The sequence below is a fragment of the Anolis carolinensis genome, chromosome 2 (genome assembly GCF_035594765.1).
Source record: "Anolis carolinensis isolate JA03-04 chromosome 2, rAnoCar3.1.pri, whole genome shotgun sequence".
NCBI classification, from domain to species: Eukaryota; Metazoa; Chordata; class Lepidosauria; order Squamata; family Dactyloidae; genus Anolis; species Anolis carolinensis.
The window spans coordinates 132265490-132289949 of NC_085842.1; the positions used below are offsets into that span (position 1 = coordinate 132265490).

At 40.2% G+C, this 24460-nt stretch overlaps 1 protein-coding gene across 11 annotated transcripts in view; it reads right to left on the reverse strand.

Annotated features, from left to right (window-relative positions):
• Positions 1 to 24460, reverse strand: part of cacna1g (calcium voltage-gated channel subunit alpha1 G) — a 403744-nt gene that overhangs the window by 216798 nt on the left and 162486 nt on the right. For all 11 annotated transcript variants that reach the window (XM_062970561.1, XM_062970564.1, XM_062970559.1 and 8 more), the window contains exons 2-3: positions 4221 to 4332; positions 2770 to 2903 (exon numbers count right to left, since the gene is read on the reverse strand). In XM_062970561.1, coding sequence (XP_062826631.1) covers positions 2770 to 2903; positions 4221 to 4332 — 246 coding nt within the window. The remainder of the gene's footprint in view (positions 1 to 2769; positions 2904 to 4220; positions 4333 to 24460) is intronic.

Here is a 24460-nt window from a genome sequence, read left to right on the forward strand (position 1 = left end):
TACTGAAATAATGTAAGAAATGCTTGTTACATCCTAAAGCATGAAGTATACAAATATTAGTTACTGTTGTTATTATTTAGTAGTAGTAGTTTTACAAGCATCCAAGATCCTTTAAAAACCTATCATGGCTCCTTTTCGCAGCCTGGGTAAACTCTTGCTGCTGACTTCCTAACCTAGAAAAATGCTGCAAGTTGTGGTTTATTTCTAGAATCAGGTCCTTTCCAGGAAATTCCACTTAATGATATGGGAGGGGTGAGTGGGAGGGGGAAGAACCCTATTAGACTGACTCTGGGCACTCTTTATGAATAGGAAGGTGAAGAGAGAGTCTCCAAGTTCTTTATGTGTCAAGGAAACTTAACCCTTTTGGCTGCAGGCCAGGAACTTTTTCATGTGGATTTCAAGCCTCAGCCAGGAGATTCTCGGGTGCTAGAAAAAGCCTTTAATTTAAACCAGGTGCCTCTGAAAGAAAAACACTTCATGAAAGGCAAAAACTTGGGCCCGTTCCCTCAAAACAAAAGGGCAATCACGCACATTTTGACTGAAATATTCCTTTTTTGGAACTCTGCCTCCATGCTTTAAACAAACTTGCTGAAACCTCATCCATTTGGACAATCTGCATGAAACTGAGACTACCAATATTTCTGGAGCCAGAGAAAATACTTGAGCAGAGAGCCAGCTGAGTCCGCCCAAAGCTGTGGAGCAAAAGACCTTACAGTATGGAAAGCAGCACACAGGCTGGCAGGGAACAAAGGAAAGTGGGTTTTGTGGCATTCTTTTGTTGCTGCCGTCTGCAAAACTTAACACTGCAAGTGCTGGGGAAAAAACACAGAGAGAGGTACAATGCTCCATTAGATGGCAAGGAGTGCCATGGACACTGTTCCCCACGTGGCCAGTAAGGCACCCAGGGAGGATGCTGGAGGGAGGGGAAGCATGGTGGGGAGGAAAAGTTTGCAGCTGAAGTCATGCTTTTGTTTACAGTACTTTCTTCAGTTATTCTCCAGTCTGGTAGTGATATGGCGGTGGATTGCTGCCCAAGGACATTTCCTCCCACACATGAATTCCTGGATGATCTCAGAAAATACAGGGCAGCCTCCAGGAACACCGAAAAGGGGAATGAAAAAAGCTTCATAACTTGGCAGGCCTTGCCCAAGTGGTTTGGTTCCCTTAGTCAGAAAATTCATCAGCAAACAGTTTTTGGCTATTGTGAACTAGAGCCAGGAGAAGTAACTCATGTGGACTACAGCTCCCAGGTTCCAGCCACCAGTATGGTCATGATCCACAGTGGTGAAAGGGCAAGAGTTCCTAGGAGTCGTAGTCCAAGGAATAGCACCTTCAGGCCCTGTTGTGAATATTACGTTGACATGGACTATTGTTATTGGTCCAGTTGGGTGAATATGGTCTACTGTGATTGGCAGACACTCTACAGGATTTCAAGAAGGGCTCTCATCTCCTGCTACCGGCGGTACTATTCCACTTGAGATGTCAGGAATGACAATTGGGACTTTCTGCTTGGAAACCAAGTGGTCTGCCTTTGAATTTTGGCTCCTCTCTGGTTTATATTGGGGAGGAAGTACAATTCCCTGCAAAGTTGTTCAGTATGAACAAGAACTATGTATTTCCATGAAGGACTTCTAGAGCAGTTTCAGCTTCATAGACTGTAGGCTTTAGTCCAAAAAGGTAACTTTTCTGAACTCTGTAGCCTCACTTTATTCTTTTAAAATGTATTTTCTCTATCTTCCACATGTGGAGTTCATCCCTACTGGCTTCACTGCAAGGCTGCCTCTGCATTTTGAAACACTTGGACAACTTTAAATGGGTAGCATGGTGTGTGTTGACAGGAAAATACAAAGGCCTGGGATGCTTCACTGCAGTATACCGCCTACTGCCTCACTTCTTTCTCACCACTGAAGCTTATCTTAAAAGAGTAAGGTATATCAGCGTTTGGCACTGAGCACAGTCTTGTGGAGGCCTGGAACCATATCAATTTGCAGCACAGTACACAGATGCAAAGAGCTTTTAGAAAATCTACAGTATGATGTGGGCAGGTGTTTAATTGACCTGTCCATTTCCTACCTGGAAAGTAACACTGCCTAGATCTTCCAAACCTCATCCCTACCAGTCCTTATAAATAATACCTGAGCCCTTTATATCAAAGGCCTTTTGTATAGAAAATCCAGAAAATTCTATAAAGTTTGCAGAAAAGTTTATCAAAATTTGCCTAAGGTTTATCAAAACTTCATAAATCTCCAATACAGCATTTATAATGTCTCTAATATCTTGGAGCAATTGAAAATGCAACCAAAGGTAGTGGAAATGTTTGGTGAAATCTGTATTGTGATTTTTCAAGACTGTAGGCTGGAAAGGTAGCTATGAAATGAATTCAAGTAAATATAGTAAATGCACTTAGATTAGGAAGACAAAAAATTAATAGTCTGTTTGCCATCCTGACAGCATATTTTGAAACATTGAAAGGTAGAATTAAGGCACTGAAAAGTTAAGGCAATGTATAATTTTTGTTTGATATGCTAATTTTTAAAAAGTATTCTAAACTTATCCTTTTCATTTAAAAAATATATATGGACAGGATACAACATGACTCTTGAAATCATGGAATCCATATCCATATTTTCACTCAATCATGCCCAGGAGGAGAAATGTTATTTTCTATAAATTTGCTAAGTCTTCCATGTGATCCTGTACTAGTGTACTTGTCTCAGACATTGTCAACAGAAAGTTGCCTTTTGTTTGGAAAAATAATTTCTGACTTACCCAGCTAGAACAATGAAAAAATCCAGACGGTTCCACGTGTCCCCCAGGTAGCATTTCTTCCCAAAAATCCCTAGTGCAATCATCTTGACAATCATTTCAACAGCAAAGAAGGCAAAGATAAAATCATCAAAGCTCTGGAAGAGAAAGAAAGAAACAGGATGAGGAAGTAACAAAGAACCGAGATCTAAATGGATGGCAATCAGTTCAATAGCCTCCTTGCATTCCCCCACTCCCCAGCCTGCTCACAGAGGATAACTGCCTCCAGCCATTTCAAAGCACTGCCAATGGTGAAAGGGGTTGCCATCAAATAATAGGAAAGCAGCATCTTTCTCATCCCTATATCCTATGCCTCCATGCATCTGCCTGCATATAAACCTGCCAGCTACATAGGCCAGCCTGCAAAAAGAAGCCTGGCAAGAAAAGTATTTTATTAGAAGAGCAAGTGTGGGGGAACGTGTGCTGGGCTTTAGCAAAATATAGCTGGACTTTTCTTGCTCTCCAGACCAAAAGTGACTGAAAATTACCATTTGCACTTGGCTGGCTGTCTTGTAGGTGGAATTGATTTTTTCAGGCAGGAAGACAGAAAACTGGACTATGAAGTACCTACTCTTAGGCTGTCAGATCACTTGACATGTTTTTGTGTCACAAGGCATTCCTTCAAGTGTTAATACTAACTTGGAGTCCTTTTTTCAGAAATATACTTCAGAAGAGTACATTTCATTTGTCAGACTACTATAAATAAAATGTCATATATCAGAAACCTCTAGTATTGGATGAGGAATTTGAGCTCCTGGTTCCATTTTGGTTAGTACCATCTGGACTTCCTTTGGTGTGTTGTTTGGGTCATATCACTTCATTACCTGGGCAAACAGACCTGTCATATGACACTTCCAGCACAGTTACTTAACGGAGCCCACCGGGTCCCTTTACACTACGCATAGCTACTTCCAGCAGGGCTCCATCCATTAACTGTGCTGAAAGTGTTGTACAATGGAGCAAGGAGAACATGGGAGGTTTCCTGTGTTCTCATAGGGTAGAATGGGGAAAGTGGGAGGCGGGGTTGTGGTGACACTTTCCCCTGTGGGATGAGGAAAAGGGTGATGCAGGGTGAGGGGCGATCGATGCCCATGCTGCTTGTCAGATTTGCCCTGCTGCCCAACGAATGCCCCAATTTTTCACTGGCATCAGGACCTCAATGTGATGAGCTCCTATGTGGTCCATTTTGCTGAATTTTACCCATCTTTCCCTCACCAACATTAAATCATCATCATCATCCCCATCATCATTCCCCTTTTGCCTAAAAATACCAAGGATTGACTCTAGAACCTGCTTTACATAAAACAGGTTTTTCTAAGCTTTATGTATATAAAGCAGTTATCCTAAGCATTATGTAAAAGGCAGTAAGGAAGTAAGTAACTAAGTAAGTAAGTGTTTAAAAGCTAAGTCTTTACCTGGAGAATCTTGCAGCGTGGGGAATCACAGCCCATGTCTTCACAAGGGTGGAACATGCCCAAAGTGACGCAGTTCAGGAGGATGACCAGCATGCTGACTCTTTCAAACCAGGTACACAGGAAATCAGTCAAGGAAAATAACTATTTCAGAGTTCACATTAATAATGCAAGTTAGCATCAGAAACAACCATATTACCAGGTACAGGTATAGGCTTTACAACCTCGTTCTTCCCAAATCCATTCTTGAGAAAATTGATTCCCATATAATATCTAGCATCCATTACCTTCAAGTCAAATGGACATACTGCCACATATTGTTACATTTGCTACACTACAGGGAGAGGAGAATAATCTCTTCCATTTTTTCTGTGAATGTGGTACAATCATTATTATCATTATAGGCCGAACATACAGGTACAAATCTGAATTGTATTTTCTTGGATGTTCAAGATCTTACGCAACTAAAATATCTTCCAATGACTACCCAAACAACATTGCTAAGAGACACAAAGGAGTCTAGTGTTCTCCATCCCATGCAGACAGGCCCCATTTAATTGAAAAATGAAATTGGCTGTCTACACAAGGTTTGTGCAGTGTTGGCCTGGTTTTTGACAAATTTGTTTTTGTTTGTTGTTTCAGCCTTTGCTTTTGTTTTGTTTTCGTCTGGACAGAAGTGAACACATTCAAGTGTACTATCTCCATCTGTACGCCAACACATGTATAGCAAATGGTCTTTCTTGTCTGTGTGAAACAATATGTTCTCAACTCAGAGATGACAATTTTTAAAATAGCATGTCCACAGTGTCAGGGAAGGACCAATCTCTGGTTTCTATAAAAAAGAGAAGAGCATTTTTCTAAAATACATGTCTTTAAAGAACCTCTCTTTCAGAGAAAACTTTACTATATCTTCACAACCTACTCAAACTTTCTATTTATAAGCAGAGTGGGAAGAAACCTTTCTCTCTCTCACCCCGCCCCACCACCTCTCTATATATGCACACGATGCAGCAGTGTAGAAAGCAGTGTTCTACAATATGAATATGTCTGCCAAGTCAAGCAAATTTACTCATGTTTTCGTTGCTTCTAAACTACCAACTGACATTCTGTCAGAACATGGATGGCTTTTTCTAGGAAAATAAATTTTGAATGAAATTCCTGGCATACTACTTAGGGATGTGAATGAAAAAGCCATTATAATTCAGCAGACAATCTTGCTGGACTTGACCTGACCTCTCCTCAGTTTGTTATGATGCCTACTTCTGTACTTGGGACCTTGTGTCTGTCATTACCACATAGCCTTATTTACTTACCTCATAGTACTATTGTGTGAATAAAAGGGGAAAGGGCATACCTTGGAGGACTTGGAGCAAATACAGGGTGCACATGTTGTTGCAACCAACAAAAGCAAGGACGCACAAGCAGCGACATAGGGTCAAAAGGTAAGGAGAGAAAACTGGAAGACGCTCACAGTTATCTGATACAGAATCCTGATCAAACTTAACAAAGACCTGATTTAGGTGGCTGTCATTTTAAGAGGAAGGTTTTTTTCTCCCTAATTATGTTACTTATTCACTTTATCCTTCAACTTCCTCTCCCTACAGCAAATTATTCATTGCAGCTAATAATAGTAAAGTACAGATGGTAAAATAACATCATGATTCAAATGTAATTTACACATTGACAAACTAGAAGTACAATTAAAACACTGCCCCATACGACAAAGCACTGGCATCCAAGCAGATAAATCCTCTTCATCAAGAGGCTATCTTTCATGCCAAAGACCTGCCTGCACACAGAGATCTTCACCTTCCAGTGGAAGGACCACAGAGTGGGAGCCAACCAGCTTCCTTTGGAACATTGTTGCTCCAGCCTGGGAGTGCCTACTGAAAAATGCCTTGCCTTGTGATGTTTTCCAAACTAGACGTGTTTTCAGGCCTTAAAATCCAGGCTTGCAAGACCATAGTCTTCAAAAAGTTCGATCCCAAGTAATATAGTGTTTTATTAGTCATCACCAAGCCTTTGATTTGTGTTTGAAAAGGTAGTCTTAAAAAGCAGTCTAACGTGCTCTGTATCTGGCCTAGTCAACAACCTGGCTGTAGCAATCTGGAGGAGATGAAGTTTCCAAACACTTATCCAAGACAAACTCAGATATACTCTCCAGTGTTTCACAGATGAAAGCCAGAATTCATGTGGACAAGCAAAATCTGGTATGTGGTAAAGACTGCAAAATGATTAAATAGGCAGAACACACAAACCTAGGAGAGAGTGTAGCAGTTTGCTTCAGTCAGTTTGGAAAGGCAAGATTTTGCCCCATCCTGTCCTTTCCATCCTGCTGAGTTGAGTGTAAACTACTTTTGCACTTTGAGCTCATGACAAAGGGGGAAAGTGGGAGGAAGAGGTAAAAACTAGAACATTTTAAAAACAGCTGAAACAGTGGGATGACAGATGAATCAGGATTGTTCCTGCCAAATAGGGACATTTGGGGGTATACCTCCACAGATACTGTAACAACAATCCATAAAGATTGTAAATAATGCATGTGTCATTTTGATCAAGTGGGATACCATATTCAAAGTTGTATGGATAGAAACTGAAAGTTTATATGTACTTCACCAGAATCCTTATGATAAAGTACACTTGCAGTAGCAGTTTTTAAAGAGTCATGCGGTGAATTCAATTTCAATTGCAAACTGCAAAAGAGAACTGGAAATAGAAACAGCAAAGTTGGGATATATTCACAAAATTCAATTCATTATCGTAGATATGAACAAGAATAATGATTTCTTGGGACACTCGTATATTAATATGCCAGTTCTCATCATAGTTACACAGGTTGCAAAAGAATCCTCTTCAGATAAGTAATTTATTTCAATACAGGTACATTTTGGCTGAGCAGAATATATTTCTTTTACACCTCAAGACTAAGAAGCCTGCTTGACAAATCCATATCATCTTATACACCCTTTTGAAAGTTTATGGCCAATCTGGGTCCCTTGGTATTCCACTGCACTCCCATGACTATTTAAATGTGCAGAAAGACTTGTGGTCTGAAGACTCTATTTTGTCAGCACACTTGAAGAGCTAGATTGAAATCTACAAAAGCTCATGCTAAAGTAGTTTGATTAGTTTTAAATGTGCCATTGTATGCCTCACTCTGCTTGTTCTTTTAATATGGTTTCCCCTTTGACGATGAAATTTTAATAAATGGCACACTGAGTGCCACCTAATCTGGACTATATACTTTTTGAATGTTGTTAATGAAACATGTATGTTACAGGCATTATCTTAAAAAAACAGGCTGGCATTCTGTATTTTAGTAATGGATCCATAACTGTTCTGTATTCAGTAAGCCTACGTATTCTTACTGAAAGACTCACTAACTCCCAGCCCAAGTTACTTTAATAGCCAGCAGTTGCATTTGCCAATCAAGAGCACAAGGAGGATGACATTTCTGGTAGAATGGGGCTGGAAATGTCATCCTCTTTGCATTCTGATTGGCAAATGAACAGATCTTCTTGGCACAATGCAGCTGCTTGCTGTAAGGATGGGCTGGACCTCATCAGCCGCAGTCTTCTCTGAGTCTTCTCCCCATTTTTCTTCTGTGGGGCTCCATTTTGGCAGTGTGGAGAAACGGAGGCCTGAGTTTCTTTTGGAGGAGTCGGGTAACACTAATGGCACAAAGTGCAGAAATGCAGGGGAAAGATGGACCTGAAGGGGTCAATGATGTGGGCTGGCAGAAGACGGACCTGGACGGGAGAGAACAGAGTTCTTTCCTACACTTTCCTATACTTTCCCCCAATTTCCCCTGCCTGTCTCATGGGGTATCTAGTAGTTAAGCAAGTATACATTACATTAGTTATATGCATAACTAAGTAGGTGATGTAGAATATCAGCTTAAATGTCTGGAAGTACAGCCAATTTATTTGTCTCTCTATATAAAAGTCCAAGTTTGTATGAAGGTTGGTTAGTTCGAACCACAAAGGCTCCTACATGGCACACATAACCTTCATTTTCCTTCATTTCCTGGGCACCGCAGTTGAAGGGAGATGTTGACAAGCTGGAAAGCGTCCAGAGGAGGGCGACTAAAATGATTAAGGGTCTGGAGAACAAGCCCTATGAGGAGCGGCTTAAAGAGCTGGGCATGTTTAGCCTGCAGAAGAGAAGGCTGAGAGGAGACATGATAGCCATGTACAAATACGTGAAGGGAAGTCATAGGGAGGAGGGAGCAAGCTTGTTTTCTGCTGCCCTGCAGACTAGGGCACGGAACAATGGCTTCAAACTACAGGAAAGGAGATTCCACCTGAACATTAGGAAGAACTTCCTCACTGTGAGAGCTGTTCAGCAGTGGAACTCTCTCCCCGGGCTGTGGTGGAGGCTCCTTCTTTGGAAGCTTTTAAGCAGAGGCTGGATGGCCATCTGTCAGGGGTGCTTTGAATGCGATTTCCTGCTTCTTAGCGGGGGGTTGGACTGGATGGTCCATGAGGTCTCTTCCAACTCTACTATTCTTAAAATATTTGAGGGGTTTAAACAAAAAGATCCATTCATTTCAGGTTCAGAGCTAAGGGAAAGGAAAGGAACAAAGCATGTTGGCTGTTGCTAGGTGAATTGTCCAGTTATCACTTGACTGGGGAAAAAGAGAGCAAAGTGGATTGGCTGCAGCTATGTGAGATAAGTATGAGGGAAAAGAAGGAAGGGAAGGAAGGAAAGAAAGGGGAAGGGAAGGGAGATGAGAAGAGAGGGGAGAGAAGGGAAGGAGAGAAGCTGGGAAATAAAAGGAGGGAGGGGAGGGAAGAAAGGAAAGAGAAAGGGTGAAAAGGGGAGTGAGGAGAAAAAAGGGAAGAGAAAGAAAGGAAGAGAGAGGAGAGGAGAGGAGAGGAGAGGAAAGGAAGAGAAAGAAAGAAAGAAAGAAAGAAAGAAAGAAAGAAAGAAAGAAAGAAAGAAAGGGGAAGGTCTATGATTGTTCCTGATTTGTTCCTATTTAATTGTGTGGTTTGAAAGTAGTTGTTATACTCCAGAAATGTTGTTTTTGTGGCTGTCACAAACTATGTTGAACTGGTTGAGATGCAGGACCTCATCATACAAGGCAAGCACTGATCTAGCCCCAGTCACCCATGGAGCCGGCTGACTCCCATGAAATGACGTTGTTCTGGTTCCGTGGGTGCAGAGGGGCAGAACACGAGAGACAGCCTGTATTGCTCAAACTATGAGGAGAAAGCCACACACACCATGCGTGCTCCATGCTTTCCTCCATGTAATCGCCCTTCTGGCGAGGCAGGTGATGCAAGGTGTGGGGTGCCGGATTCTCCACACTTCATGGCAAAGCTGACCGCTGCCTCCTTCTGTCGCCAGCCATCTGATGAGGTGGTTCATGAGATAGTTATTAGAAACTATAGCAAAATGTGCAGCAGGATGCCTCATAAACAAAGTATTTGCAGTTTGATAAACTTTCCTCATGTTTTTACGATAGAACCCATTAAGAAATGATATTTATAACTCAGGAACAAAAATCATGTTACATAGTGTTATCCTTTGAAAATATAACAGTAAAAAAGAAAGCTATTACTGAGAGAAATAATGTGAAAAGAGCCACTTTAAAGTTAAATGTATATCCCATCACTAAACAAGAAAATCATACTTCATCTGTCACACTAAGCTCAGTCTCAAGAGGGTTGTCTTACTGAACAAGATGCCTGTTTATTTATTTATTTATTTATTTTTATCCCGCTTTTCTCCTAGATTGGGACTCAAAGTGGCAAACAACATGTAAACAAAAAACATTACAAACCATAAACAATAAACAATGCTTTCAATCTATTATATCCAGTTCTAAACCACAAATGATTGGATGCTATCTCTAAACTCACTGACTTCCTTGTCTTTTCATTTTCAAAAAGTTGGATCTGGCTGTCTGTTTTGGAAATGTTTCTGGGGATGAAGTTAGTATGGGGCAGATTTTAAGAAAGTGATCTGAGAGATGGAACAAAACGGCAGCAGCAAGTCACATCAGGGAGTTTCAGACCACCTGCTAGAAGATGAAAGGGATTTTTCTATGTCCTCTCAGTGGGCATTTCCAATAAAATCAAGGATCCTGAGTGTAAGAAAGCACTGATCAAATCTAAGCTTCCATTTAGCATTAACCGACCTTTCTTTCAGTACAGGAGGACACTGCTGAAGAAACAGCTCGAAACAGTAACTTATACAATTCCCCTGTCCAAGAATACTCTAGCCTTTGATCATAGTAGCTGAGAGATTCTGAGTGGTTTAGTATATGCATTCTATATGAAGGATGTGCATATACTTAGCTTAATTTCAGATGCTACAGGGAAGACAGTGAGGCAGGAATGAAGCCTCAGCTATACCACAATTTGGTATGGTATAGCTGAGGCTATACCTCGCTTTGGTATTTCTCCTATTGCCTCACTTTGGTATTTCTCCTATTGCAACCAACTAAGTGTTGGTTTGATTGTAAATGTATGAACTCAAATCCATTTTTATGGCTCCCCGAGTATCTTTGCTGCTGCTGATTTTGCCATGGCAGTAGCAGTAGCAGTAAAAGATAACACACCTTTTCTTTAAAGCAGCAAATACAGCAGCAGTAGAGAGAAAGATTCCCCCTTCCTCAAAATAAGTTGAGCAAGGTGTTTACACCATGTTTTCCCAGGCTAATAGGTAAAGGTAAAGGTTTCCCCCTGATATTAAGTCTAGTCATGTCCGACTCTGGGGGTTGCTGCTCATCTCCATTTCTAAGCCCAAGAGCTGGCATTGTCCATAGCTGTCTCCAAGGTCATGTGGCCGACATGACTGCATGGAGCATTGTTACCTTCCCACCAGAGTGGTACCTATTAATCTACTCACATTTGCATGTTTTTGAACTGCTAGGTTGGCAGAAGCTGGGACTAACAGCAGGAGCTCACCCTGCTCCCTGGATTCAAACTGCTGACCTTTTGGTCAGCAATTTCATCAGCTCAGCAGTTAACCGATGTGCCACCAGAGTAACAACTGGTGGTTTTTAAGTCAGCAGGCAATTAATTTGCTCTGAGTTTTAATCCATATGTTGAAGGTCTATCCAAGGTTCTGATCCCTATCCCCACAATAGGTTCATCATGCTAGAAAGGTCATTAAAATTTTCATCTAAGACCTGGAGTAGACCTCCAAGACCAAAGCCACCAGTGACAGCTTCCCAGAAACCCAAACAAATCCATGTACCTTGGGTGCCTTGTTTTGTAGGAGAAGTATCAGATCTCACCAAGAGTACGGTGAAGTTGGTGGGATCAGATAGCTTTGGCTCCTTGTAAGGTCTGGAAATGGATGAGAATTTGGTCTCAGTGCCCAGAGAAGTCATTTACATCTGCTCTATGGCTTTATTGAAGCAAGGTTGATATTAATGGCCATTAGTACTGTAGGACTCTTTAGATATAACAAAGGCATAATCATCACCTGGAAGTTAAGTTTCCTTGATACCAGTGGCCAGGTAAATGTGCATGGGATCCAGTTGGAATTCTTTAATATCTTAAGAGCTGCTCTCAGTGACCCAACTAATATTGAGTGTATGCACTGGAGAATTATGGAAGCTTATATTTTACCACTAACTGATGGTCCTTTGTCACTATAGTCAATATATGGAGAACGTACTCTATAGCTTTTGAGAGAGCTCATCTCCTGGGTGCACTTTTCAGTTTTCCTTAGCTTTAAATACTTATCATATGTTCGTATCATGATTAAGTCCCCAGAGCCCCAGAATATGGAAGATTATTCTCTAACTTTGTACTATGGATTTCTGCTCCAGCCATGGAAACTGACAACTGTAATGTAGCTTTAGAATATTAGACACTGCTGTATAAATCCTCTCTGTGAGCAATTGAGGAACTGCTAACTTCAGTAGTGACTTATCTATGTACAAAAGGTTTCCATGACACAACAATGGAAAAGACAAATGGAAATATGCACATCATGGATTTGTGGGCCAAAACTCTTCCACTAACTACTCTTCAGTCAGTGACCTTACAAAAGGAAAGCTCCCAAGTTTTGCACCAACTCTTCATATTCATGATTCAAGAGACTTCAGTTTTATAAAATAAATATACCTTTTATGTCCTGTTCTCTTGTATTTGGCCTTTGGAAAGCTAGATGTATGCTAAAGAACCTTCACTCTTAGCTATTATGAACATAAATGGCTGCCAGATTGTTCTAGTATGATATAACTATTTTTACTAATGTACATTATATTAACAATATTTATATGGATATTTATGTATAAGGGTACCAAAAATAAAACTTATAACTACAGCTAAATGCATTTGCATCATTTTACAGGCAATAACATGGTCTGCAATGAGAAAACATTGCAGGGAGAATCCTTTAAACACTGTAACCATGTGTTCGGTTTCACAGATCTTTAAATTTAAGCTCCCTTTTCTCATTTTGAACAATTCTGCCTGTAGATGTTGAATGTTAATATTATTCAGGGCTTTGTAGGGGTAAGAATGGAACTGCGTGCAGCACATCCTATGGCTCAGAAGATGTACTGAGAAGCTCTCTACACAGCAACATGGTAAAAGAAGAACTTTCCATTCAAATGGGAGTGAGGCATGAGCCGCTGTTACATCTGGCCAATGTTCAAGCCCAGACTTCTACTAAATAGTGTTTAGGTTTGTGCATATACAGTCCCAAGGGCATTGGCAAGATGGACCACTGAGCTGATCCATTTTGGCAATGTCTGCATTGTGTAACATTTTTCACTGTCATAAAATATTTGTAAGAAGCACAGCACAGTTACTGCACTCCTCTCGTCTTTTCTCCTCTCCCACTGAGTTGTTCTGATGCAGATACAGTGTCCTGCTGCTTGCATGTCTTGTGCAGGATTACAGTCCAGGCACCTGTCTTTGCAAACCCCTGTAACATTTCAGGCTGGTCTTTGTTTGGGAATCACATCTGATGGCAGACCCATCCTATTCGGGCATTAGCAGACTGTATAGGTTAAACACATGTGAAGAGTAAATGTGCATAGTCCTTGCTAAGATCTCTGCATTTTTGTCACCTTATACTTACTGAGAATAATTTTGAGAGGAAAGAGGCTCTTCCTGCACTCTGGAACACTTATTTTACAGTGCTTAAAAGAGTTTACCCCCCCTCAAAAAAGTACCTCTCACTTATGAAGGGTAAAAAACCATGCAGCTAGGGAGGTGGTACTAGCACATTCTCCCTCCTCATGTGTTCAGCCCACACCTTTACCAAGGCCTGTCTAGGGCTCAAATTGTAATTACATGTGATAATCTCTTGAGCAATCTGCAGGGAGGGGGGGGGACCATTCCATTTTCAATGCCTTCTCTGTTGTTTCTTTTTCAGTTTCCAGTTTCCTCGAATAGATGCATACGTCTCCTTAAGCTGTAATATTATTTCTACATTTATGGACCATTGGTCTTGTACAGCACAAATCCCAGTAAGTCCGCACATTTGAGGCATTTGTTCTATCACATTTAGATGGATTCCTGGCTTTCACTCTAGCATTTAAAAATAAAACAGCAGCCTCTATTGCTCTTTACATTTCATTTTATTCTCTTCAAGTATCTCAGGCACTCCTGTGATACATGTAAAAGCTCCTGTCACTTTGCTGATATGATTTTTTTTCTTGTTTTGCTTGTGTTGACTAATTTTCCCATCACCTGTAATGTGGCAGGTAGCTTTACCTCCCGCTACCTGCAACCTCCGCTTTTTTCAATGTCTGCTGTAGAATTTTTTATTGTCCGCTATATAAAACTGGATTACACCAACTGGTTCTGATTCTTGAAATTAGGAAGGAAGATTATGGGAGGAAAGGATGATTAGAGAGAGAAACAAAACCCTTTTCAAAGTACAAAATATTGCACATTGAGATGCCTACAAACTGGATCTCTTGAAGGAAAATGAGCACATTGAATACAAATTAAATTTGTTTCCAAATGAGCAAAAAATAGAGGAAGAAAGACAGAGCGAAGGTATGCACAGCAAACTGAGATAAGTTAGTTCTAAGCCCTCTGGATCATGTGCTGGATATTTCACATGTTCCCTCCTTGTTCTTGCCTGACACATCCATTCTGCTGTTGTTCTGGGATCTCCTAACAGTTCATGTTGTAGTACTTTATTTTATTAAAGGCTTAACAGCTCATCATTGGCAATGCTCTGGAAGTCACTGGCTCCCATAGATGGATGCTATCCAAACACTGTCAAATGAAAGGAACTACAGCCTCCCAGATGGTTCTACCTCCTTCTCTTCGCTGTCTGCTCTGCCTGCCCCCATATTGCTATATTTGGGGTTAATATTCCAAGATGTATTCTAGAGCTGTCAGCTGGAATTCCTATTCTCATTCAGTGTAAATATTTCCTTGGAATAAAAAAAGATCTTAAGCTAATGAACACCAGCATCATCACATGATTTAACAGCACTTTACCTATGCCAAATCCACCCATGGAAGGGCCCAGTCCTCAAGCCCCCAAATTCTCTCAGGCTGAAATCTTAATAATATTAAAATGATATCCAATTAAACTCAAAAAATTAACTTTTGGGTGAGTGGGGGAAGGATTGCACTATTAGAAACTTGTCTTACGCTTTCAGCTTTAAGAACAAATAACTAGTCCACAGGATAGCCGACTGCACTGAAGAGTCCTCAGATGATAAAACTATAAGGATGAACGTTATTCTACATTTTTGAGAAAACTGAAGAAGCTTCTGTATGTGAAAGAAAAAAGCTGCTTCTACTGATCTCTCTGCCAGTTCATTTTTTATGTTGTGTTTGATGGCAACAACAAAGGCATTTTTTGGACTCACACTGCTTACACTTTTTCCCTTCTTATCAATCCTTACAAGCCAGGGAATGGGGCACAGTTGACCTTTCACACCTCAGTGAATTACAAGTCCCATCCAAGCTCACCACTGGCTAAACCGACTAAGGCTGATGGGAATTAGAGCCCAACAATAACTGAAGTGCCACTGATTCCCATGTCCTGCCCTAGAGAAGAGCAGGAGCCATTCCCACCATACAGTTATAGAGCTATGACTCCATTTTACTGCCATGGTTTCCTCCAGTGGAATCCTGGTATTTGGTATCTAGAGAGAGTTTTTTAGAATTTTAAGTCAGGGAGCTTAGAATACAAATTTCAGGGTCCCATACAAAAGTTGCCATTGAAGTTAAAGTGGAAAATAACTCTACATCTTGTTAGTGTGAAAGGTTCTCAGGAAACATGTTTCATTATGACTGCCATTGTATAAATACCACATCATCAAGAAGCCAATCACAATGAGCTTAACATTTATAGAAGCTGGCAGCTAGCAAGACTCAAGGAAATGATGTTGTCAGCGATAATTCCACTGCCAGACCACTCTTTTCTGTATCTCTTCCTCCAAATCACTGAAATGCCATGTTCAACTGTGCAATCTCATCCAAATTTATAGCAGGTATTTAAGTTCATATCTCTTAATGGGATGGGCTCATACTGCTGCCAGATTATTCTAGAGTATACAATGAGCTATTTGACTGAAGTGGATCGAGAACTGCAATTATAGGGGAAAGGGTGTGTCATTTTTGCAAAACAGTGGCTCAGATCTCAACCAAATGATGTCTTGATCCAGCCAGGGGTCAGTACTAGTTGCTTTAGATGAAATACTTAAGATGATCTTCCCGAGCAACTGCGGTGTGAACTACATTTAGTTAATTACTCCAACTTACAGCAAGTGGAGGGATGTTTTCAGAATAAGGATGCATTTTCTGATCTTTTTAGCAGCCGCTAATTAATATGCCCTTTGTACATTATCTTCCTGAAGAACATCATTACATCCAAAAAGACATTGATAAGAAACATCAAATAACACTTTTATGGGCAGGCTGTATGTTGTTATATGAACAGCTTTATAATAGAAGCCTGGCAGCCATTTTTTTCTAATCACAGCATCCTGCACTTCGCAATAGCCATCCAATTGACTTCAGTAGCCCATATATGAGACATGAAGGCAATAGGCCCTGGCCAATATATATCCCTATTTCAAACCAAACACACTATAGAAACAAGCAAATGCTTGTGGCCAATGCTAAGACCAGACCCAGGCAATCTTACATTGGGGGCAGGGGGATTTTGTGGAATCTTGGAAAGCCAATCTTTTCACTTAACATGGCAAATCACACTTATACAAGTTTTTTTAATTTAACAAGTCACAAAATGGCAAACAGAAGTGGCATGATATAAATTCCATCTGCCACTTTGGACAGCATATGGAGGGAAAATGAGGTTTTCCAAGGTTTAGAAGAGTTTTGTTTCATTTAAGGAGCATTTGGCACAGATTTGGGTGAAAAATCATCTGAAAAACGGAGGGGTTGGGAGACTTGTGAAGCTTTTGGATCCAGAGCTAGATGTTCCTCATCCTATTATTTTTTAAAATCTAAGTATACTGATATAAAAATATAAGAACAATATAAACTGCTTACATTTTAGGGTACTCATCTATAAGGGAGAGCACTAACTAGGGAGTTCAGGATGAACAGCCATGTGACTACGACTGGTACCTTACCCATTCTTTATATCAGCAAATTGCTTCACTGTTCCACTACAGTGTGACTTCTGGTTGTGGCATTGCTTTCACAGCTCCAAAGGTTGTTGACTATCTGGACAACATACTTCTCTATGATTTTAGAATAATTTCAACCTGTTGTGTTGCATGGCAAATATGTGATAAGTAAGGAAGTATAGGGGTGGGGAGGAAGAGAAGGAACATGGATGATTGTAGAACAGTGGTTTCCAACCTTCAGTCCTTCAGATATTTTGGACTTCAGCTCCCACAATCTCCAAAGACTGGTAAAATGGCTGGGATTTCTGGGAGTTGAAATCCAAGACATCTGGAGGACCAAAGTTGGGAATCACTGTTGTAGAAGAATACAGAAAGAAAGCAGTCTATTGAACAAGAACCCATGAAAACCAGTTGCTGCTAGTTTTAGTCATTACTTCTAAAGGGATCTTCAGTTATTATAATGTTGTAATGGAGAATTCCACCCGCTGCTCATAGGATTTAAATCTACTTCTTTGCAAACCTAACTACAGATTGGCCCTTCCTCTTATCCCATTTCATTTCCCCATTGTCCAGCCTGAGTTCACTCAAGTTTTCTAAGCAAATGAAGATTTTTTTCATGTGAATGATAAATAATAAGAGGTTGCAAGCAATATGAAAATGATGGTAAAATTACATGAAGGAGCAAGAATGAGGGAAATACCTGAAGAAAAATGGAAACAGATTCTTCTAACACCATTTACACACATATTCTTGGGTATCTTTTGAGGAAGATAAGGTCAATAATGACTATGACTATGTTGTGACATAAGTACAGTAGAGTCTCACTTATCCAAGCCTCGCTTATCCAAGCCTCTGGATAATCCAAGCCATTTTTGTCATCAATGTTTTCAATATATTGTGATATTTTGGAGGTACATTCGTAAATATAGTAATTACTACGTAACATTACTGCATATTGAACTACTTTTTCTGTCAAATTTGTTGTATAACATGATGTTTTAGTGCTTAATTTGTAAAATCATAACCTAATTTGATGTTAAATAGGCTTTTCCTTAATCCCTCCTTATTATCCAACATATTCGCTTCTCCAATGTTCTGCCGGCCCGTTTAGCTTGGATAAGTGAGACTCTTCTGTATATCAATCCCAACATTGGGAGTAGCATCTATCAAGACAGCACATGTGAGAAAATACTGCTAAAGTTCCCAGTTATTGTGTGAGTAGAATGATGGACTAGATAGACCTTAGATCTGATCCAATAGGGCTTTTCTAATATTTTCAGACTGCCTTTTTAAAAAAGTCCGAGAAGAATCATGAGGAAAAATTCAAATGAACAATTAAGTTGGGTCAGACCTTCATTAAATGAGCAAATTACAATTTGCCAGCCTCACTTTTGGTTGCTGTTATTTGACAAGTATTTATGGTGGCTCTATGAATGAGAGACCTTCAGGAACCCTGGTCATCAACTGCTGCACTTAGATCTTATAAACACAAAGCCACAATTTCCTTGATTGAATCAAGCCATCTGTAATATGGTCTTTTGCTTTTCTTATTTACTCCCACTTTCACCAGCATTATCAATTTTTCCAGTGAGTCATATCATTTCCTGATGTGCCCAAAGTATGATAGCATCACTTTAGCAATGTTTGCTCGTAGAGTGAGTTCAGGTCAGACGAGCTATAGAACCTATAGCAATCTAAAAATGGCGTCATGGAGCATTACAAATGAACATCTTTAAAATTGTGCTACTGTGTAAATGTACCAGCAGTACTAAACACATGTATATGGTTCTGAATAGAAACCTTATTATTTTAGATTGCCCCAAGCCTTTGTGTGTGCAAATTTCATCTACTCTTGCAACAACCCTGCATTCAAACCCAACAGTTGATCTATGGAGTGTACCTAACTGGCTCCATCCCCTAACTCATGAGTCAACTTCTAGCTACAACCTACAGCCCAAGCCATATTTTTAAGCCTGGTGCATCTAAAAATAAAGTAGTTATCCTCAAGTCATGGAAGACACCTAGCCATACTTGTAAATTGTTAAATCAGGAAGTTTTTAGCTGAACTATGAAGATTCTGCTCTGCTATATCCCATGTTTGCCACTTTTTTTTGCATATAATGCAGTATAAAAATGCCATTTATCCCCTCTCATCAACTTACTAAGCAGTTTGACCCTTTCTCCCTGCCTTGGCAGTAATTTATTCGCTGTGTACCAATAGAAGCCGAAATTTTTTTACTGTTGTTCCTACTCAGGAGACCTCTGTAATTTTGCAGAAGCAAACACACTGATAGGAAAAGGAGAGAAAGGAGCAATACTGCATTGGCGGGAGGTTTTTCCAACCCCCAAATTATTTGGCAGACCCTCTGATCAGCAGTATAAAATCCCCAGAGTCAATCATTTTAGTCGAATATAGATTTTACCTTGATTAGAATTTTTATAGCTGTGGGATAAGTGTAACTTTGTAACTGAGAGGGCAAAAACAATGGAAGTCATCTTCTTTCTACTTTTTCTTATTTGTTTCCTTCCCTTTTTTATGCCAAATGAAACTTCAAGCCCTTTCTACCACTAATGGGATTTCAAAGATACACAAAGTGCTGATGGCTACTGTTTGGTACTTGTACAATATTTGAATGGCTCAGCTAACAGAGGAAAACATTTAAATTAGCCAGGGCACAAGCAGTCTTCTTGTATTTTTGGCTACTGCCATAGCTTCAGAAGCAAATGCAGACAAAGTGTGTAAAGGGAGTTGGAGGGGCAACTCTAGTGAGCTTGAGTTTCTGGTCTACCAGATAAATAAATCTAAGGGTTGGGACTTTACAGCTCTCAGAAGGATCAAGGCCAATGTGGTTTTACTGGGTGGACACCACTCTTCCTGAAACATTACAGTGCCTCTTCTTGGCCTCTGGATTAGATTAGCGTGTGCATAAACAGCAACTAAAAGCCAGTATGGTTTAATGATTTGAGAGTTAGACTACCACATCACACTGAGGTCAATAAGCTGGCCAGCAGAAAGGGAATTCACCACACAGCATGGCAAATCCAGCAGGCAGCAGGGGGAAATCATTGCCTCATGCCCCGCATTGTCCACTGCACCCCTTACATTATTTCACGGGGGAAGCATCGCCACCTGGCTTCCTCCTGTTCTTCTTAATAAGAACACGGGAGGCCTCCCATGTTCTCAGGGAAGCGTCCTATCACGCTGCCAAGACACTTCCTCTATGGAGCCCCACCGAAAGTAGTCTTACATCTTGTCATGGCATCCAGTGGGCTCTGTTGAGGAAGCGTTGTGGCAGCATGCAAGGACACGTCCAAGTCTCCATGTCATGAGGTGGTATAACTCTGGAGGCCAAGCTACAATTCCCTGCTCAGCCATGCAAGCCCACTGGATCACCATGGGCAAGTCAGACACTCTCAGTCCCAGAAAACCTTTTGATGGCCATAGGATCACCATAAGTCAGAAATTTATTGAAGGCACACAACAAGAAGCAGCAAATAAATTGTCTAAAGGCAGGCAAAGTCAGACAGATGTCTCAAGAGGTGGTTGTTGGGAGGATGAGAGCCCAAGCAAATTATCAGAGGACAGAGTTGAGCATCTCCTAAGCTAGTTCTCTGTCATTGTGTGGATATTGTCTCATCCCCAATATAGTAAAAGTCACTTTTCAGTCTCATTAGGTCCTAAGAACAGATGCCATTTTGTACTTTACCCTAGAGAGGGAAATAATCTTTTCCCTCACCCAAACTGTTGTTTTGAGAGGAGCAATAAACAAAGTCCACAATATAAACAACATGAAATTGTATTGTTAGAAAAGAAAAAACAGTTATGTTTTCTATCCCACCACTGTTTCCTGCGGTGGGATAGGAATAGTGGGATAGTATCTATGCTGTCACAGAGATACTACTATACATTGACTGCTTGTGCAAACAAGGTGTTCAGTGTGTTACAAGGGAAGGCACAAAGCTAGAGAATTAACTAGTGAATTTGTCGGTTGGACAGTGTATTACCCTCCTGCTGTTGTTGGAATGCAACTCTCATCATTGGTTATTCTGGCAAGTTGTGCACCAACTTTTAGTCTGAAACAAATATTCTTTCCCAGTCCAGGTAAAGTGGGCATAGAAACAAAGCTGTCTCTCAGGATTCATCAAAGGTAAAATATTCATAGCTCTTTAATGTGACTCTAACCTATCATATATTCTATATTCTGTTATGGTCTTCACAGATGCCTTAGAAAATGTGGGGAAACAAACACCCTAGAGCTTGACATGGGACTGAGTTAGTGTGGAACTTTTCCAAACGGCCAATCGATTCTACTGAGATACCAAATTAACATGCATCATAGGGTGCCCTTCACATAATTAGCCAGTTCCGTTCAAAATCTGATGAACATTATCATGAACTCTTGATTCTTTTCTTCAAAACCAGCAGATTGTCCAAGCAGAACAATTGCAAACATTATACAAACCTAAGAAAGCAAGCCTACTAATTTTCTTCCCATTGTTTCCTCTTGGCTGGGGATGTTTTTCAGTGTCACCACTTGATTGCAAGTAATGCTGCACTAACTGAGGTCCCTCTCTCCTGATAAACAGCTTACTACTATTCAGTATTTTGCACTTCTACACAGAACACTGCTCAGAGACTCTTTATATTATGTTTTAAATATGTGTTCATATAGGATATTGTGTGTATATTAAATCTAAACATGGTGAATGTATACAATAGTTTAATATCAGGGTACATCCAGGATTACTTCATCTATACCAATCCAGCCTGTTAATTAAAATGTATCTCAGAGACCCTTCCCAATTCATAGGGACTCCTCTGTGCTGTACCTTTTTTTCCAGACAAGCTTATCTGACATGTAGACAAGTGCTTTTTCAGTCCAGGTGAACCTACTTTTCCCCCTAGCCTTTTTAGAATTGTGTATTTAAACTCTAACTTTATGAGGTTATGTGTGGTAAGAATTATTGATTTGTTTTATTTTGCTTTTAACTCTCTTCTGGCTTTGATATATGATCTGAAGAGAAACCAGAGTCTATTGGAGAATGACCCTCAAGAAATCCCAGCTAGTAGATGCCAGGCTTACTATTTTGGCAATCATTCAGACCTTTTTTTTATCTTTATGCTTTGCTTATATCTATATTTGTGTTTATAGTTTACATTCTATTTCTAACTCTAACTTTTACTAGAACTGGAAGACCTAAATAAAAATGGTAGGGCATGCACTGATAACCACAAGGTTGAACCTTTGTGATGAGCTGTACATTGGATGAACTCTGTACCAAGTTCAGAAACTCCAGTTAGTTCAAACTTGGCAGATAGATTGGTTGTGCATACATCTAGGATTAAGCATATCACACCTATACTAAAATCACTCCACTGGTTGCCAATTAGTTTATGGGCAAAGTACAAAGTGTTGCCTACAGAATCACTTTCTTCTGCATAATGTGTTCTGTCGATGTTTACTTTAACCAGCCAGAATCCAACTGGTAACTGCCACCCAGAGGAATATTTCATTGTCCACCTAGACTGTGAAATGACCTGCCGAAAGAAATTCGTCAGCTAAATGAACTGCCACAATTTAAGACATAATTAGACCTACCTCTTCTGGCAGGCCCATTCGGTCAGTTTTAAACTATGAATTTAAACTGTCATGTTATTAGTATGGCTGATTTAATGTGTTTTAATGTTATGTCTATGTCTTCTTGTATATGTGTATATAGATCATCATCATATTACTATCATTATTACATATTGACACCTTTGCCTAGTTTGACTTTAGTATAAAATCTCTTAAGTTTTTTTTATTCACTTCTCTGAGGAAATTGCCAGTTGGGTGATACATAAACATTAACATCTTCTCTTCTGAGGGAACTACAATTAGTTGTTTGACTCTATTATAGATTTCCCCCACAGTTTGGGCCCAGATTTGTCATATGACAGAGGCATCCTCAATCTGATGTGCCAGCTGTTACAAATGACAACTCTCAACCAACATAGTCTAAGACAGTGGTTCTCAACCTTGGGTCCCCAGGTGTTTTGGTCTACAACTCCCAGAAATCCCAGGCAATATACCAGCTGTAAGGATTAATGGGAATTGAAGGCCAAAATATCTGGCCTGAGGTGAAATCTTCTAAACAAGGGCACAGACAGCAAGACAAACACCACAGGGGTGTTTATGCTATACAGAGCTTTAAAAAATTGGCTTGAGTGACACTTAAATAATGTATCCATTCCGATTTTCACACAAATTTAACTTAAGAACAAATCTACAGAACCTATCTTGCTTGTAGCTTGGGGACTGCCTGTATGTACAAATTTGCATTTGTGAAACATTGGAGAGTACAAAATTGAATATTTTTCATATGCATTGATACTTGCTTGCAATAGCAAGAGTCCTTGAAAGTGTGAACAAGTCCTAAAAATCAGCTACAGATAAGAGGGTTCATGCATGTTCACAATAGAATCATAGAATAATAGAGTTGGAAGAGACCACATGGGCCATCCAGTCCAACCCCCTGCCAGGCAGGAAAAGCACAATCAATGTATCCTGGACAGATGGTCATCCAGTCTGTTTAAAAGCTTCCAAGGAAGCAGAGAGTTCTGAAGCAGAGAGTTCCACTGCCGAACAGCTCTTACAGTCAGGAAATTCTTCCTAATGTTCAGGTGGAATTGCCTTTCCTGTCATTTGAACCCATTGCATTGAGTCCTAGTCTCCAGGGCAGCAGAAAACAAGCCTGCTCCCTTCTCTTTATGACATCCTTTCACATATTTATACATGGCTATCACGTCTCCTCTCAACCCTCTCTTCTTCAGGCTAAACATACCAGCTCTTTAAGATACTCCTTGTAGAGATTCATGGTATCCAGACTTCTGATAATTTTAGTTGCCCTCTGATTGACATCTTCCAGTTTGTCAATATCTCCGTGGTGGCCAGAACTGGACACATATTCGAGGTGTGGTCTGACCAAAGCAGAATAGAGAGTCACCATGAATTTCCTTGATCTAGAGAATATATTGAACAGAAATAGGCCCAGAACCGAACCCTGGATTGTGTCTTTCAGAATCTATCCTCCAACACAGCCAAATTTTAGGAAAGTCTAGGGGCTTGTAATCTGAATCAGTAACTTTTCTGCATGTGACATGTTTGGCTACTATTCAACTTATTAAATGTTTGTGTACTAGTTAGACTGCAATACAGCTCAACATGATCCAGGATTTTTGAAGCACCTTTGTCCTTAACAATGTGATAAAGTATTACAACCAGGAAGCACTATAAAGACACAGCACAATCTCCTGGGCTTAAGTGTGCTAGCTGTGGATCATGAGAATTGCCAGATTGGGCAATTCTCATGGTATGGTAGCCCCTTTGAAGCCTTCTCAAAAGGTATAATAGAGGCCTTGTATATTTTGCTTATTTTTGAATTCCCTCTGCATTAGAAGTCTGGGACACTTGGCTTACTTTTGAATTCCACTTCTTCATCAGAGGGTCTGATCAGAGCTAAGCGAACACATGCTGGGTGAAAATTGTGTTGCTACCATATTCTGCTCACTCCAGATAGGCATACTTGCTCAGCCTAAATGTATTGCCCGAGAGTGGTCTATTGTGACCACTGAATGTATATAGCAGTACTGGGAGTCTAGAGGGTATGTGTGAATTTAGGAAAACGGTGAGCTTAAAGGACCAACACTCTTATCTGCACTCCT